The sequence below is a fragment of the Mycteria americana genome, chromosome 4, assembly GCF_035582795.1.
Source record: "Mycteria americana isolate JAX WOST 10 ecotype Jacksonville Zoo and Gardens chromosome 4, USCA_MyAme_1.0, whole genome shotgun sequence".
In the NCBI taxonomy this organism is placed as follows: Eukaryota; Metazoa; Chordata; class Aves; order Ciconiiformes; family Ciconiidae; genus Mycteria; species Mycteria americana.
In genome coordinates this window covers 20328048-20344838 of record NC_134368.1, presented here as the reverse complement: position 1 = coordinate 20344838, position 16791 = coordinate 20328048, and the positions used below count along the sequence as shown (strand labels likewise).

At 36.7% G+C, this 16791-nt stretch overlaps 1 protein-coding gene and 1 long non-coding RNA gene across 4 annotated transcripts in view; both read left to right on the top strand.

Annotated features, from left to right (window-relative positions):
- The window catches only part of ADGRA3 (adhesion G protein-coupled receptor A3), a 59118-nt gene extending 50670 nt beyond the window's left edge, over window positions 1-8448 (top strand). For all 3 annotated transcript variants that reach the window (XM_075499852.1, XM_075499853.1, XM_075499854.1), the window contains 4 exons: window positions 541-664; window positions 2500-2645; window positions 6577-6672; window positions 6871-8448. In XM_075499852.1, coding sequence (XP_075355967.1) covers window positions 541-664; window positions 2500-2645; window positions 6577-6672; window positions 6871-8113 — 1609 coding nt within the window. In that variant the 3' untranslated portion in view covers window positions 8114-8448. The remainder of the gene's footprint in view (window positions 1-540; window positions 665-2499; window positions 2646-6576; window positions 6673-6870) is intronic.
- Window positions 8449-9774: 1326 nt separating this feature from the next.
- LOC142408613 (uncharacterized) lies at window positions 9775-13866 on the top strand. Its single transcript, XR_012775354.1, has 3 exons — window positions 9775-9927; window positions 12980-13109; window positions 13767-13866. It is a non-coding gene; the product is annotated as an uncharacterized LOC142408613 (long non-coding RNA).
- The last annotated feature ends 2925 nt before the right edge of the window (window positions 13867-16791 follow it).

The window sequence follows — 16791 nt, the reverse complement described above, 5'->3', positions numbered from 1 at the left end:
ATGAATCAAAATTACTACACTAAAAAAATTAGTTTCATAGTGTTTAGGACTACTTTATCTTTTTGCTGTGAACATGATACAGTAATCTGCATTTGGGGTTTTTTTTCTATAAAATTAGTTGATGCAAACTAACAGTTAAGCAAGTAGCTATTTCATCTGTTCTTGAGTATGACAATTTAGCTCTCGTAACCATGTATCTCTTTAATTCTTCACTTTTGCTTCATGATGAAAGAAGAGACCACTCAAGAATGATGGTAGAATTTAACAAACTGTTCAGCCTCTTACATTTCTGTTGATGTGAAAGCTTGAAGCCTAAAATTTTTGAATCAGGCCCCAAATAGTTGTATAAAGCTGGTTAATAGGAGGGTGTTTTAATTTCTTGTGATGAAGACCAGAGATTATATTTGATTACAAAGTACGTGGTAGTCAAACAATCATTAACAGTAATTATATCTCATTTATCACAAGTGTATCTTGCTAGTTTCTGAAAGACAATAATGCAGCTGTGTTTTATGTTGTCTAATTTGTTTCTTTTAACAGTGTGATCAGGATCAGTGTAAAAAGCTGGCATATGCTAGTTAACCTGAGCTTTCATATTTTCCTGACATGTGTGATGTTTATTGGAGGCATAACTCAGACCAGGAATGCCAGCATTTGCCAAGCAGTAAGTAAACATGCAAATACTTGAAAAAATTAGTTACCAGTTTCATATTCCTATATATGTGTACACCCCCCCTTGCCTCCTACAGAACAGTAGTACTGTACAGGCATTTTCATCAGAATGTAAAATTTAGACAAAAAAATTGATTTTTATTTTTTTTACCTTAAAGATTTCTCTTGTATTTTCATCCAGCCATGAAAATAAAACTAGATTGTTACTTGAAAATTGGAAAAGTATTTCAGAAGTGCAACAGAAAACTTTTTTGCCGAAAATGCTATCACAAAAAAATAAGTTTTACTTGTTAGTTTTATTTTTGAGACTTACCTTTCATGAAATTGTTTTATAGGCCTGTATATGGCCTTTACAGACCATGTGAAAACTGACTTCCACAGGTATTAAAATATTTATTTCCATTTGCTCAGTATAACGTAAAGAGAGGGAGAGAGAAGTATTTCAAGTCAAAGACCCATGCTTTCTCTAAGCGAACATCACTAGCTTTATTGATACTCCTTTTTTATAATGATTGGTTCTTCTAAGGTTTGGTCATCTCTCAGTTGCAGTGTTTCAGTATAATAATGGTGCTTTGGAATGATATCAGTGAAGTTTTTTTAATGTTTTCTTTCTTCCATCCAGTGATTCATAAAAGTTTCTAATCCCTCACTATAATATTCCATAATGCTTTTCTTAAAAATTTACAGTAGTTACTAGGTTGACAGTTCAAAGTATTGCAATAAAATACATTCCTGTTCTTTCTCCTACAAATATAAAGAGAATGCTAGTCTGTGTGCATGCATGCACACAGACACACACATATATATCTGTGGAGATGAAGAGATAGTTTGACAAACTGTAATATTTTTTCTTGCCTTCTTGGAGACAGTAATCCTCCAAGAGAAATTCTGTGATATGGATGGGTTGTTTAAGAGTTGTGCTTTTACTGGTGATTGAAACTTGCAAAAAAAACGCCTCCAGTCATCTTAACAGAAACTGAAGTGTCACCTTTTCCATGCACATGTGCCATCATTTGAGGGACATATGAAACCTACTTCTTGCAGTCGCTTCATCTCAGTGTTGGCTTATAAGTAGGGAAATACAGGACAACCAGATTGTGCCTTTCCTCAGCAAAACTCCAGGGACTTGGGAATTCCTGGAACTTCTTTTAAGAAAACAATGTTCAGTTTATAAAATACTGCAGATGCAAAGGATCGGACAGACAACCATTTTCTTAACAGTAGTGCCCAGTCAGTCTGTGAGGATGACTTTGCATTAATGTTTGGCCTGGTTAAATATTTAAACTATGACACTTTCTTTTTTTTTTTTTTTTTTTTTTTTTTTGCATTATGCTAAAATCACTGATGAGTTTGTTAGCTGTCTATATTTTGCTACCTGCTACGTAGTTACCATAATATCATTAGCTTGCTGTTCCCTTACTTGTTTCAATTTGAATAATATCTGTAACACAAGACATTTTAAAGTTAAGTGTTTCATAAAATACGGAGTTTCCTAAAGTGTATGATTGATATGTAATATTAAAAATGTTGGCCAGCAAAGTTCTTCCCACGTTATTAAGTTTTGCTTCCACTAGAGGCAGCTGCAGCTACGTAGCCTTTCCAGACTCAACTGATACGAAGATGGGTTTGCATAACATATTTTACTATGACTGTTCTAAATGCTAAGTCATTGTGGTTTTCAAAAAAGTAAAACGAGGTTTTTTTTCTTCTCTTGAACTGAGCTTTTGAAAATTCAGGCTTTACGCAAGTTGCGTGTTAAATGATTAGTTTTTTAATTTGGTAAAAAGGAAATGTTTCGGGGTTCATTTTTATTTGTATTTTTTTAAGGTTGGGATAATTCTCCATTATTCCACTCTTGCAACAGTACTGTGGCTGGGAGTGACATCTCGTAATATTTACAAGCAAGTAACCAAAAAAGCAAAAAGATGTCAAGATCCTGATGAGCCACCCCCTCCACCTAGACCAATGCTGAGGTGAGCTGCTTGTTTGCGTCTGCAACTCGCTATTTCCCAAGTCGCTATGCTCATACTCTGACCAGAAAATGTAACAGGTCACTAATGATTTTTTTGCAAGTGCCTTTCATAGAAGACTTTCTTTCCAGTTCCGTAAAGTCCCTTCCAGATTTTTCTGTTCCTCAGCATTATGTTAAGGAGGATGAGGTAAAGGACGATTGGTCTTAGCATATTACTGTTGCAATGCCGTGTTCCTGATTTGTACGTTAAGAAATTGGTAGTGTTCAGCATCACCACTGGGGTTTGATTAGGACTTTAGATAGCAACACTTTCCATTAAATTATCATAGAAGAAAGAATGTGGAGAACTGTTATCACACAATTAACAAACACTGCAATTTAACTAAATAAAGTTTAATATGTTTTCCAAAGATTGCTTACAAATAGTTTGAAAAATAGGTATCAGTCATTATCAAATGAAAATAGTGTTCTTTGTGAAGCATTACTTTTAGAATTTTTATTTCTGAAATCACTGAAATGGGACAAACTATCTGTGAAATGCACCCTATGTGAAATATTTTTAATAGAAAACATTAACATACTTTGTTCACATAGCTTACTGAGCCTCTGGATATTAACTAAAACCTGCTAAGCTGAAGTTCTCCACAAGGTGGCAGAAGTTGATTAACTTTGATTAGTTATAGGCAAATACTTAGAAAGCTTGATTTTAAAGTGCAGAGACTGCAGAAAATCAGAAATGCTTTCCTGAATATCATCAGCTAAAATTTGCAGTACTATATACAAGCATATAGAAATATTTAATTGATAAATTAGAAGGGAGAAGGTTAATATTTATACCACTTAAGTGCTGTCTTTGCTTTCCTTAACTTTTATTACTTTTCTTTTAAGAAAAAGTAAATCTGTTGTATTCACTGTAGGATATCATGCCCATCACTAACTGTGTGCCTTCCAGCAGGGTGCTGAGTAGCCTTTTTAACATCTGTGGTGATGGTTGTTTTGTTTGGGTTTTTTTTTCTTTTTTTTTTTTTTTAAACCCTTATTATTTGTCGTGGAGTTCTTGCTTTGGAAAAATGTTGCAGTAAAATTACCAGCCTCACAGGCTCAGCTCTGCATAGATTTAAACATCTACGTACCATTTCGGATCTGGACACCTCATCTGTGACAATGGCAGTAACTCTGGAGACAAGTATCAGAACAGAGCAAACATGCTTTGTATTTTTCAGATTTTCTCAATGTCCAACTTCTTGCAGATGAGGGATTTCCTCAGTCGGATAGATGTGTCATGTTTTTGCATGGAACAGCCATAGAAGGATTTTTTTTTTCGTTCAGTTGTCTTTTAAACTTATGTTCAAAACAAAACTACCCGTAGTGGCATAAGGCAAAGCGTTTTGTGCAAGAGTTTCTTGCTTGTTTGCAACCGGTCACCTACTGTTATCAGGCCCCCTGTTTCTTGAATTTAAAGAGGCAAACCAACTGATTCTCTGTTTGCCTCCACGCTGTTTATATTTCTCTTCCGTATGCCTTTTCGGAATTACAAAGGGTCTTTTGGAACAGAAAAAAAACCCCACCCTGATAAATGTATGTAGGTACACATTTTTCTCCTTATTTTCCATACGTAAATTATTCTGCTTTGTGCTCTTTGGGTTTAAAGAAGTCCACCTTGCAGATGATAGGTAGACATGACGCTTATGCTGATCTTCAGTTCCTGTAGGTATTTTCTGAGGGTGGACTTCATACCTGTTAAGCTTCCTTCCCCTCTAGCATAGATAAGCTGTATTCTTTATTTTAGGAAATTCATTGCATGTAAGACAGTTTTGCTGGTGATGATGATATTCTTCCAATGTTAATGGGACTTTGTCACAGGTCATCAACAAGGTGGAAAAAGAGTTTGAAATGGATCCAGTGTTCTGCAGAAAGCCACTATAGACAGTAGAGAAGAGTTTTGCTGTGGCTCACAGTAGCCATGTTGAGAAGATGGTGCAATACTTGGCGCTGATTGGAATTTCTTAACTGTGAAAAACTTTATGCCAAGTATATTGCGTTGCCATGCCAGGCAAAAGGGTGTAAAAATAACTGAGGTCTTCAGCTGCCAGTCACAAGAAGGAAATGGAGTTTGTCATGCAGAAATGGTATTTTGTTCAGCAAACTCCAACCAAGACAAAAGGAAACACTTTTAAATTTTTTAACTAAAAGAACTACTTTACAAAGAACTTTGCTGAAGATCTTAATAATGGGATACTTAATGTAAAGCATGAAATAAAATAAAAATACAAATATTTCTATTTTGTAATTTTATTTAAAATAAACACAAATACTTGTATTACTATAATACAAATACTGGGCAAGTGTTCTACGTAGAAACACAGCATTTTACTATTTGTTTTTTTTTTTTCTGTTGCTGTCATAACACTTCTTGTGTACCCATGTCATTGGATTTGTTTTTCTCTTTTTGATCTAACTTAAGGAAAGGCTTTAGCTTGTACAGTATTCTGCCCCAAAATCTTAATAATACTGCATCTTCTCTAGCATACTCTGTATATGTTTTTTACTTACTATTCTGTTTGTACAGCTCCTTGCTGCATGATACTTTTGGTTTGTAATTTGGGCTCTTAGGAATTGCTGAAGACTTAGACACAGCAACACACAAGTGGTTTGGGTTTTTTATTTTTTCTTTTGTTTTGGTGTTGGTACTTGGTATCTTGGTATGGTTCAAGGCCGGTTGTAAACATGTTCCTTCAATACAGCAAACTGAACTATGGCTACAAACAATCCATACTGCTTCACTCTTCCACCAGTAACAATTTGCCTTGTGTAGAACCAGCTTCACCTAGCTGTTCATGTGTGAGTAGTGGTGCATCTTTGAGGCAATGGCTTAGTATTTGTAAGTGGGGTAAAATCTGCCACAAAGATGTGTTTCAGCTGGCCAGTTCTTGATTGCTGCATCAAAATACAGAATAAACCAATGACAGAATTTGATCTTTGTAGGATTCGGCAACTAAGTAATATATTTAGTGTACCTAGACTTCCAAGAAACACTTAATTTATTTTAGACTGTTGTTTTGTGTCTCAAGTAAGACAGCAGTAACTTCTGGTGAATAATCTGAAATGCAGTGAAAAGGTCCAGGACCATTGCAATAGGTGTCTGGTTTTGACAACACAAACTACCCATCTATATGTCACAGTAGTAGTTTTTGCTATGTGTTTTGACCTGAATTTGGACTAGATTAACATAAGATGCAGGACAGAATGCCATTAATTTTAATGACTGTCAGTAATTATTGATGTGCCACTAATGAATTCAATGTGAATTCACAGAAACTGGAATGAAAAGCTAGATACTCCAACAATATATGCCCTCATCCTTGTGAAGGCACACAGTTTTTACCACCACCACCACCACAGGGAAGCAGGAGGTATATACTATGAGATTATAGAGCACATGAAAAATAAACAATAAAAACAACACCAACACCACTCCCCAAACCCCTCCACACAAAAACCCCACAAGCAACAAGAGCTCTTATGGCTGATCTTCTGAACATATTGTCCGTAATGTTAGGCAAGTTCATCTCTGGAACAAGAGACATACCACTTAGTATTTTCCTTCAAAGTTTCCATATTCTCTTCCAGCAGTTTACAACTTTTGACTGCCAGCTTTTGCTTCTTCCTTCTAACTGTGTATACCTTCGTTCACTACCTTCGAGGGAGGTGAGCAGCTGTGAGAGAGAGGTGGTTTACAACAGGAGGAAAAAAACAGTAGTGAGGAAGACAAAAAATTGATATTGCTGAAGCCCAGACCTGATTCACCCTAATTATTTTCTTAAAGAACTTGCATATTTCCAGAATCCTGGAAAGCTCTCCTTTCCTTCATGGTGACTGAATAAAATCCATTGCCACTAAGCAGCCACTGATATACTGGCTTTACTTTTTAGGTTCTACCTTATTGGTGGAGGGATCCCTATCATAGTTTGTGGAATAACAGCAGCAGCAAACATCCGAAATTATGGCAGCAGACCTAATGCTCCTTAGTAAGTACCATATAACAGAGAGCTCTGTCATAAGATTTCATGGGTTTGCTTTTCTAAGTACTTGTTGCAATTAATTCTCATTCTTCCAGAAAATGTAACACAGCCAAGATAATTTCAAAGTACTGTTATGAACTGAGAAAGCGTAAGTGACTTGTGAGAAGATGTTAATCTTGATTCTTTTGTTTGTTTGTTTTCCAGTTGCTGGATGACTTGGGAACCTAGCTTAGGAGCATTTTATGGACCAGCTAGCTTTATAATTTTCATAAACTGTATGTATTTTCTCAGCATATTCATACAACTAAAACGTCACCCTGAACGTAAATATGAGCTTAAGGAACCTGTTGAGGAACAGCAGCGTCTGGCCACCAATGAACACGGGGAACTGGCTCATCAAGATTCATTGTCGGTGTCACTAGTTTCTACATCTGCTTTGGAGAACGAGCACAGTTTTCAAGCACAGCTGCTGGGAGTGGGCCTTACTTTGCTTTTGTATGTTGCTCTGTGGATCTTTGGAGCTCTGTCAGTTTCCCTGTATTATCCCATGGACCTGATCTTCAGCTGTTTTTTTGGGGCAACATGTTTAAGCCTCAGTGCCTTTCTTATGGTGCACCATTGCATTAACAGGGAAGATGTCAGGCATGCTTGGATAACAACTTGCTGCCCTGGAAGGAGTACGTATTCAGTCCAAGTAAATGTTCAGCCTTCCAGTTCCAGTGGAACCAATGGAGAGGCCCCTAAGTGCACCAACAGTAGCGCAGAATCTTCATGCACAAATAAAAGTGCATCAAGCCTAAAAAATTCTTCTCAAGGTTGTAAACTAACTAACTTACAAGCTGCAGCAGCTCAGTGCCACCCTACTTCTCTGCCATTGAACACAGGTCCTCAACTTGATAACAGTCTCACTGAACATTCAGTGGATAATGATATCAAAATGCACGTAGCTCCCTTAGAGGTACAGTTTCGGACAAACGGACACCCAAGTCGGCATCATAAGAACAGAAGCAAGGGACATCGTGCTAGCAGGCTTGCAGTATTGAGGGAATATGCATATGATGTTCCCACAAGCGTGGAAGGAAGTGTGCAAAATGGCTTACCTAAAAGTCGACAAAGCAACAGCGAAGGGCATTCAAGAAGCCGAAGAGCCTATTTGGCATATAGAGAACGTCAGTATAACCAATCCCAACAGGATAGCAGCGATGCTTGTAGTACGCTTCCAAAAAGTAGCAGAAATACTGAAAAAACAATAGCTACCAACAACAAAAAAGATATTCTAAGGAAACCAATAGCGGTTGAACTTGAAAACCAACAAAAATCTTATGGCTTAAATTTAGCCATTCAGAATGGTCCACTTAAAAGCAGTGGACAGGATGGACCCTTGCTCACTGCAGACAGTACTGGTAATATTAGAACTGGGTTGTGGAAACACGAAACTACTGTGTAGCATTATAATTCATTGCGGGACGAATCCATATGAACTGTGATTACACATTCCTTAAAGCTATTAACACTTTTAAAGACTGTTTACAAACTCTAGGTACTTTATGCAGGGAGGGAACAAAGATAATCTGCTAAGCAAAAGATTGTATGCATTATTATCTTTGATATTCTTACAAAGATGAACTTTTGGTATTTTGTGGAATTTTTTTTTGAAGAGTCAGTCTTGAGACATGCAGAACATAACTTTGTACATTTTTATTTTTTACCTGTAACCCTGCAGATGTGTCCACAACACATTTCAAATTTATATTTAAATGTATAATAAATAGTATTTTTCCCCAGCATCCCAATGTTGCACTGATTTGTTTGGTTTCTTAAAGATTATTGCACTGAATGTCATCTTGATTTCACTACTTCAGTATCTGAAAATTATGCGTTTCAGTTACTAAAGAAAATACTTGGTGTCCGAAATAGACAATTTAAATAGCTCAATTAATTGCATAAGGCCTAGAATTTGTTTGAAATGAAGAAGCTACATTTTAAAGAGATTTTTAGTATACAGGCAACTTTACTCCAAAATCTTTGTCTAGTACTTGCTGTGTAAGTTAGTTATATTTTCAGATGGCTGTGGCTTATTTTAATGCACTTGCACAGATTTTTACTTGGTAATGTTTTTGGATAATACTCTATTTTGCTCTCATAATTACGTGACTGGATGGTTTTTTTAATTTGCTTTAATTATTTGTAATTGAGAAGGTTATGAATGTTCACAGACAATAGGTGCTAATTTGCAAAGGTCTTCAGTATGTATCTGTGAAAACTCATTCAGTTGTAATAGTGTGGAATAATAATAGCACAGGTGTTTTGATAGGTGGTAATGGGATGATCTGTTAAGAGTATGATCAGTATGCAAAATCTTTAGGTTCAGTGTCACTGTACAAGCTGACTCTCTCAAGAGTGTTTTCAGTTGCAAGTTCACTTTTACTCACCTGTATGTGACCATTTGCAGAATAATCTCCAATACCATACAGCATCTGTGTGGGTTTTTTTAAAAAAAAGTTTCCGTAGAAGGGCTATATTAATAAAGTTATCGGTTTTATAAAGCATGTAAATTCCTGCAGTACAAATAGCTAAGACGTGCAGTCTTTTACAATAATGAAAATCTTGAAAAATAAAAGCTGCAGTTAAATTAAACTCTAATTTAAATTTAATTGCTGTATAACTACAAAAATTAGAGTGAAGGTCAAAATATTTTATACAAAATGCAATATTATAGAATAGATTATTTGTCAATTATGAGTGTAGTTTTCTATACTTAAATTGTTGAGCCTTCAGTGTAAACAGGATCATATTTTGTGTCATCCTGCTGCTGTGACAAATTTGAGGTTGTAGTTGCAGAGTAATGCTTGTGGCTTTACCTGTTTCCAGTACCCATTTTGCTAAAACCAAATATATTAAACAGCAAAAAATGGTTCTGTATGATCTAGTACTGATCTCACAACTCAACTTTTAAGCAACAAATGGAATTGGATTGTATATACTTGTCTACTTGGTTACCTAATTCAGACTTGTCACTGTTGGGTATTTTACAGTTAAATCTGTTTGAATACAGGTACAGGTCTAACATTCTCAGTACTCAAATATTATGTTAAATAATTTATCATGTGAGCACTCATTCAGATATGTTTGTTTATTGCTTTCCAGGTTTACTGCACCCTCTACTAATTGGTTTCATAGTCTGAACCAATACTGGATGCATTGTACAAACCTCTCCAGTAGGACAGTGTTGTTAGGATTTGGGTGCTATTTTTGCTTCTTGTGAGTAGTTGCCATTTAAGAATTGTTAAAGCAACATTTTGACAAGTGTATGACTCAGTTTTGATCGTTATTCTATTTTACTGGCTTCAAGAGAGGCAGTTTTTAGCTTGTAACCAACCTTACAGCTACCGCGTGGATAGGCACGCAAAAAAAGGAATTTATAGGTATTACTTAAAAAAAAAAAAAAAAGTTAAACCAAATGTCTAAATAAATAATGTAAATTATTTACATTTTAAGCTATTTGACAAGATACTTAAGCTTCTTAGGCAAGTCACTGCTTTGTAATTGGGGAAAAAGTAAAAGCTATATGTAGGTTGTTATGTGGTGGAGGTTCCTCTTCCTAGTAAAAATACATTTTTGGACCTAGAAGTCAAAACTGCTGACTTGATCCTGTACCATTCCAAATGCTGCAGGTTGGTCTGTCTTGATTTAGTGACTGGTTGAATGAAAACTGAATTGCAGACAGTAAGTGTAAGGGCATGTGCTAAGAGGAGGAGTGGTCTCTCTGAGCTGAATTTGTATGTTACACAACTAGCAGCAATATAATCACTGAGGTTCCTTCATATGTAGTTTGTAGTCCCAAACCCAGATATTTTTAGATTATATTTAATCAGGAATATATACTGTGCTGTTTTTTTATAGTAACAGAAATAGTTACTAATGCAAATAATTTAAGCCTACTTTGTTTTCTTTAAAATTATAGATCTAAAAAAATACAATTCCTATATAATATGTAAAAATGTCAAAACAGTCCATAGACTATTTCTTCTTATCTGAACAAGGTATGATAGTGATTTAGGATAAGATCAGTTATCCTTTAGAATCTGCTTGCCCTTTGCTTTTAGTGCTTGACACCTTTTGCACGGGTTTGGAAGTGAACATCTGTTTAGTCTTTCTTGAAACTGATCTTAAAAATGCCTTTAAAATTAATTCTAGTGTTTATCTGCATAGCTTAATAGCTTGCCTTAAGTTTTGAAGGGATTAAAAAAAACACTTTGCTAAGTACTTAAATTATGAATAGCCTTGGTACATATAGCTGTTTTTAATGTAAAAATATTTCTTAAATCATCACACTAATAAACTGCTTACTCCACTTAGTGATGTACATAGCTACACTCGCTTTTAATCTAACAAGTGTTTTTTCTCAGATGATGACAAACTTAAGACATTATTCTTAGATATAGTCTTGACAAATACTGAAGAATACACTCATCTTGTGTGTTTCTCATGAAGAATCTTAAATGAAAGAATTTATGTAACTAAAAGGTGGAAGGCAGGTTATTAGACTCTGAAAAAGTGGAGTTATTAAGTATAGTGTCTTATAAGGAAATTGGAAACAGAAAATCTTCAAGCTTTTTTATATGTTCTTTCCTAATAGTGTAAAGCAAGGTTATTTTCAGAGTTGTAATTAAACTTTGTCTGAAAACCTACCTAAAGCACTCCAGTGGAAAAAAACACCACACAAAAACCTCATTTTTGCCTAAGTGGGGCAGTGAGAAAGTAGCTACAATCATTAATCAGATATATAAAGGGGAGTAGATAATACAAACTGGTGTGAGAATGGCCTTTTTTGAGACAACTTTGCTTTCTACCAAAAAAATGATAGAGACTAGAACAGCAGTAGTTAGTGCTGGTTGCCACTGTGATAAAAGTCAGTATATTTGTCCATTCATAATAGTGACAAAATCAGACTTTGAAAAGCAAGCATCACAGGTTTGGAGGAAGGCAGCTCTATACACACCCTGGTTTTTTTGCTAAAAAAGTTTTGGTGATACCAAGGGTAGGGATTGAGGTAGAAAAAAAGTTAAGTGTTAGTATAAAAAAGGAGTTGATTGAAATGAGGCATACATGATAAATAGTTTTGCAGCCAGATTGACAATTCTCAAGTGGTGAGAGCTAAACCAGGCATTTATAATGGAACAGATGAGGGAAGATGAGGGCATCCAGCCACTGTGGTGCTCTCATGGAGTGTAATACGAGTGACACCAGCATGTATGGGGTAGCAGAAAGGCATCATGTCAAGTGCTGTTAACTGTAATCTCAGGGAATGCATTAAAAAAAAAACACGTAGAAAATTAACTTTTGATTAGACAGATGTCTTTGAAGAAAGTGTCTTTCATAAGCAAAAAGATACATTTTTCAAAAGGGACTTTTTCCTTGTTTTGCTGAACATCTGCATACAAAATTCACATGCAGACAATCATTGCTTGAGTGTATGATTAAGACATGAAGGTGCAAGTATTTTCCCTCTTACTGAATGAAGAGCTCCCTTAGGTAATCTATTGTTAGAACACCTTAAATGCTAATTATTTTAAATTTCTGTAGGTTAAGAAATACTTCAGGTGTTGGGAGGAAGAAACAATTACTTTTCGTGAAGTTCTTTCATTTTGACTTTATTCCCTTTTGACCAGTTCTGCGTTAATACTGCTGCTTGCTGAAGCTGGTTGTCTTATGTATTGTATTGCTGCTTTTTCACATCCTTAAGCAAACTTGAAGGATCAGTTTTGTTCGATGTTTTTTGGTTGGGGGTTGTTTTTTTTTTTTTTTTTTTTTGGTCACAGTTTCCAGATTTTAGAGAGATTAAGAGCATAGACATTGGTGAGAAATACTACTGTCCTTACAGTTCAAGATTAACATATAAAACATGAAGAAAGCTTCTAATTTAAACAAGCATCCTGTGAATTTTTAATCCTGGCTTTCAAAACCAGAGGGACCTGTTGTGTTGTGAGTTTGGTTTTAGTTTAAATTAGTCTTATACCTTCTCTGGTTCCAAGACTGCTTGAATATGGACATTTGGGGAGACGGAGGAGGAAATGTGGTGGTATCTATAAATACAGATGTAAAATTTGTTTTATATGGAAGACTTAACTTTTGAAAACTATTACGTTAGCAAGATTGCAAGTACGACAAACTTTCCTCTCTGTAATACTAGCCCACCAAAACTCACCTCTGTAAAAGCGGGTAGAAAATGGCAGTAGCTGCAGTCCTTAGGTACAGAGGTGAGGAAAGCAGCTGTGTGCCTGGTATTTACTAACCTGGCCACTTCTTAAAGCCCTTGCAGAACTGGCGCTGCTGACCAGGCTTCTCTGCTGACTGCTGTTGTGGCTCACCAAGGTATCGTAGACCGAATCCTGAGTCGAGTGGAGGATGGCTCTACACAGTCGAAAGACAGCAGCTAAAAGGTCAGTGCAGAGATGGGGCTTGCTGACTTTCTCAAAGCATGCTTCGCAGCCAGTTGAGTACATGTCTAATGTGGCTTTAGTTTAAAAAAAAAAAAAAAAAAACAAACGACAACCTACCTTCAATCACTGCAGCAATCCGCAATGAGGATGGAAGTGTTTGAAAATTAATCAAAATCAAATCCCAAAAATGTACAATCTGAGTATACAAATTAAGTGCTTAGTTGAACACAGCATCTTCTCTGAAGTGTCAGCATTTACTCAGTACGCTAGTGCTTATAAAGCTTACATTCTTTGAGCTCTGTAGTGAAATAGGTGGGGCAAGACTTAAGATACTAAGGTGAGATAAAATTGAGGGGAAATTTTTAGTTTCTATTAGATGAAGATTCTTGAAATTTTGCATTCGATACTCAACTGGTGAATATAGAAGTTTCATACACCTCTTCCAACGGGACATCACTGAACAGCCTCAAATCCAATAGTTAAATTTGCATGAATGAAAGAGAATACTAAATGTTAAAATAACATAAATAGATTAATATTTAAGTTTCTAGGGAATGTTTCAGAGAACATGCTTTTCATAAAATGAGAAAAGACATAAAAGACAAACATACAAAAGAAAAAACAATCCTAAGTGTAAATTTCCATTTTCACTTACAGGAGGACAACTTCAGCACACTTACAAAGCCTAAAGGCCCTGCTATGTAGAATTACTATGTAATTCTTGATGTAATGACCTATGTTTCATATTGTATGTACCTGACTTTTTCACTTCATACACTTAAAAGTTTTGTTTGCTGACTATGTATTTCCTTCAACATCAAATGTTCCTCCTGCACCCTTTTTTCTAATCTCTGCTCAGCTGCGAATTAATACAATGTTTGATGGCCTGCTACAGTCTCCAACACCCTTCTACATCATTAAGCTATAGAGCAGCTTCCAGAACTGTTTGCAGCAGTTTCCCTTTAAATCACAAATGAGTTGTTCTCTATCAGAGTCCAAATCTGAGCAGCAGAAAGGTGCAGCACTCAGAGACTTAATTTCATCTGTTATCTGATGATGTTTCTGTTGGATGCAACTGGTGAAATGGAAACTTGTAGGAAGGGCAGGTTTCCTTCCGGGGGAGGAGGGATCCCTGGTAACATCCAGAAGTGCTGAGCAAGATATTTAAAATTAGAATAAATACTCTGATGTACTCTGCATCTAATCATTAACTGGCTTACCTAAAGATGCTAGACATGCAACTTCTACAGGCTCTCACAGGAGCTGTAGTACATGAACTTGTCGATTCAGTTGACACAGAACACTGTTGTGGTTTAGCTTCAGTCGGCAACTAAGCACCACGCAGCTGCTCGCTCACTTCCCTCCCCCCTGCCTTGGGATGGGGGAGAGAATCAGAAGAGCAAAAGTGAGAAAACTCGTGGGCTGAGATAAGAACAGTTTAATAATTGGGAAAAAAAAATTGAAAAGGAAAATGAGAGAGTGGAACAAAACCGGGGGGGGGGGCACACCAAAACAGTGATGCAACTGCTCACCACCTGCTGACCGATGCCCAGCCCCTCCCCGAGCAGTGATCGCTACTCTCCATCCAACTCCCCCCAGTTTCTCTGCTGAGCATGACGCCATATGGTATGGAATGGCCCTTTGGGCAGTGGGGGTCAGCTGTCCTGGCTGTGCCCCCTCCCAGCTGCTTGTGCACCTCCCGCCTTCTCAGTCACTAGAGCATGAAAAGCTGAAAAGTCCTTGACTTAGTATAAGCACTACTTAGCAACAACTAAAACCTCAGTGCGTTATCACATTATTCTCATACTAAATCCAAAACACAGCACTATGCCAGCTACTAGGAAGAAAATTAACTCTATCCCAGCTGAAACCAGGACAAGCACTTAACTGGATCAGACCACAGCTTAATCTTCAGCTCTGGTGGGCTGAAGATGTACTACTGTTACACATTTTCAAGTAAAACTGTACTTGAGTTTAATCATGGGTTGATAACTACAAGGCAGATAGTGTTTGCAGGGGAGAAGAGTTTGATGTGAAACAGAAAAGGATAGTTAAAAGGCCATCTTTACTAAATGTGGTTGTAGGTGTAAAAATACCTATTCTCAGGCCATTCCAGTCTCAAGATTTGATAAACAAAAATGGATGCAGTCACCCATACCTTGTTCCTTCCACCTGTGGATAATGAGCAACCCAGCAGATTGCCCTAAAATGCGAACATGCCAGAGTGACATACATAGTTGGCCAGTACTTCTCAAAAAAAAAAAAAAAAAAAGATAATCTGGGTGTGGGAGCCATCAACAGTATATTGACACATGCCTGAAAATTACTTTATCCTATGCTGTATAGTAAGGCTATCCTGTTACCCTATAGCTGAAGTTTTCTCTGAACCTTATGGACAGTGCAAAGGAGCTTTAAAAACAGCTATGTATAACTGTATACAGTTAGAACAGTTTTATGTTAACATCTCAGAGAACTACATCTTTCCATCTAAAATGAAGTCAGATGCACAAGGATAACTGCATGTGGAACAAATAGTGTCAGCTGTTCCCTCCAGTACATGGCTCAATAGCTTTCCTGCCACCTTCAGCAGCCAACAGAAGTGAACCCTGTTCTTTCCATCCTTTTGACAAAAGTGTTTTGTATTTTGAGATTTTTCTCGTCTGTCTTTTTGCAAGTTGCTCTCATCAAATGTTTCAACATTGAGCTACCCAGCAAGTTTCATTCATTAAAGATAGCAGCTAAATCAGTAGGGTTTCCCTTTCCCTGTTACATTTGCCACCTTATATTTCCTGTATCTAGGACCCACTAAATAAAGACAGCTTATGTCTTGATCATTAGTTTTGTAATGAACTCCTAAGTAACCTCATGTATAAAGGAAAGCTCGAGGAATTGGAGGAGAATTTCCTAATCCTGTCCAATATTTCTGATAAAGGAGATGGAAAGTTTTAATACAATGCTTGGAAAAAAAAAAACCAAAAAAAAACAAAAAAAACCCAAAAAACCACCAAGCTGGCAAACAACCAAAAGCCTTCCTGGACAAGGAACCAAACAGATTTCTGATGCAGATCCCAAAAGGAACGAGAGCAAAATCTTAGTACTGCTTAATAGGTAAAAATGTGTTCACTGTGGCAAAGATGAAGCTGCTCCTTGCACTGAAATGCCCTTAGAGTGCCCAGTGTCTAGACATGGTGATAATGCTGGAGTTTAATTGCTGAGATCTGATGGTGGTAATTCAGCCCCTGCCGGCCTATTTTTGAAGCTTTTGTCTGAAAACAGGCAGGCAGACCCAGGAGTGTCACTAAAAAATTACTTGGAGTGAGGTTACGTGCTAGAAATACCACAGCAATTAATGGCCAAAGCTATCTGAGGGGGGATCTGTGTTCCCAAAACATCTTGTTTTAGAACAGTGTAATTACCACAGTTCTAGGACTGGGGTAAAGTTATTTCCTCCCTGCTGTCACACAGCTTATACTCGACTTAAATAGGCACCTGTTTCGGCTTTTTTTTCCCTCCCCCCTCCATGAAGTTAACAGGTAACAGCTGTTAACTCAGCAAGTTGGTAGCTCAGCTTGTCCAACACATATGTCAAGTATCTTTCCTCTCCTAACAGGATCCATCTAATTTTCTCATTTCCCCAAATAATTTTTCTCCTAAAAATGTGTACCATAATGAGCAAAACCCC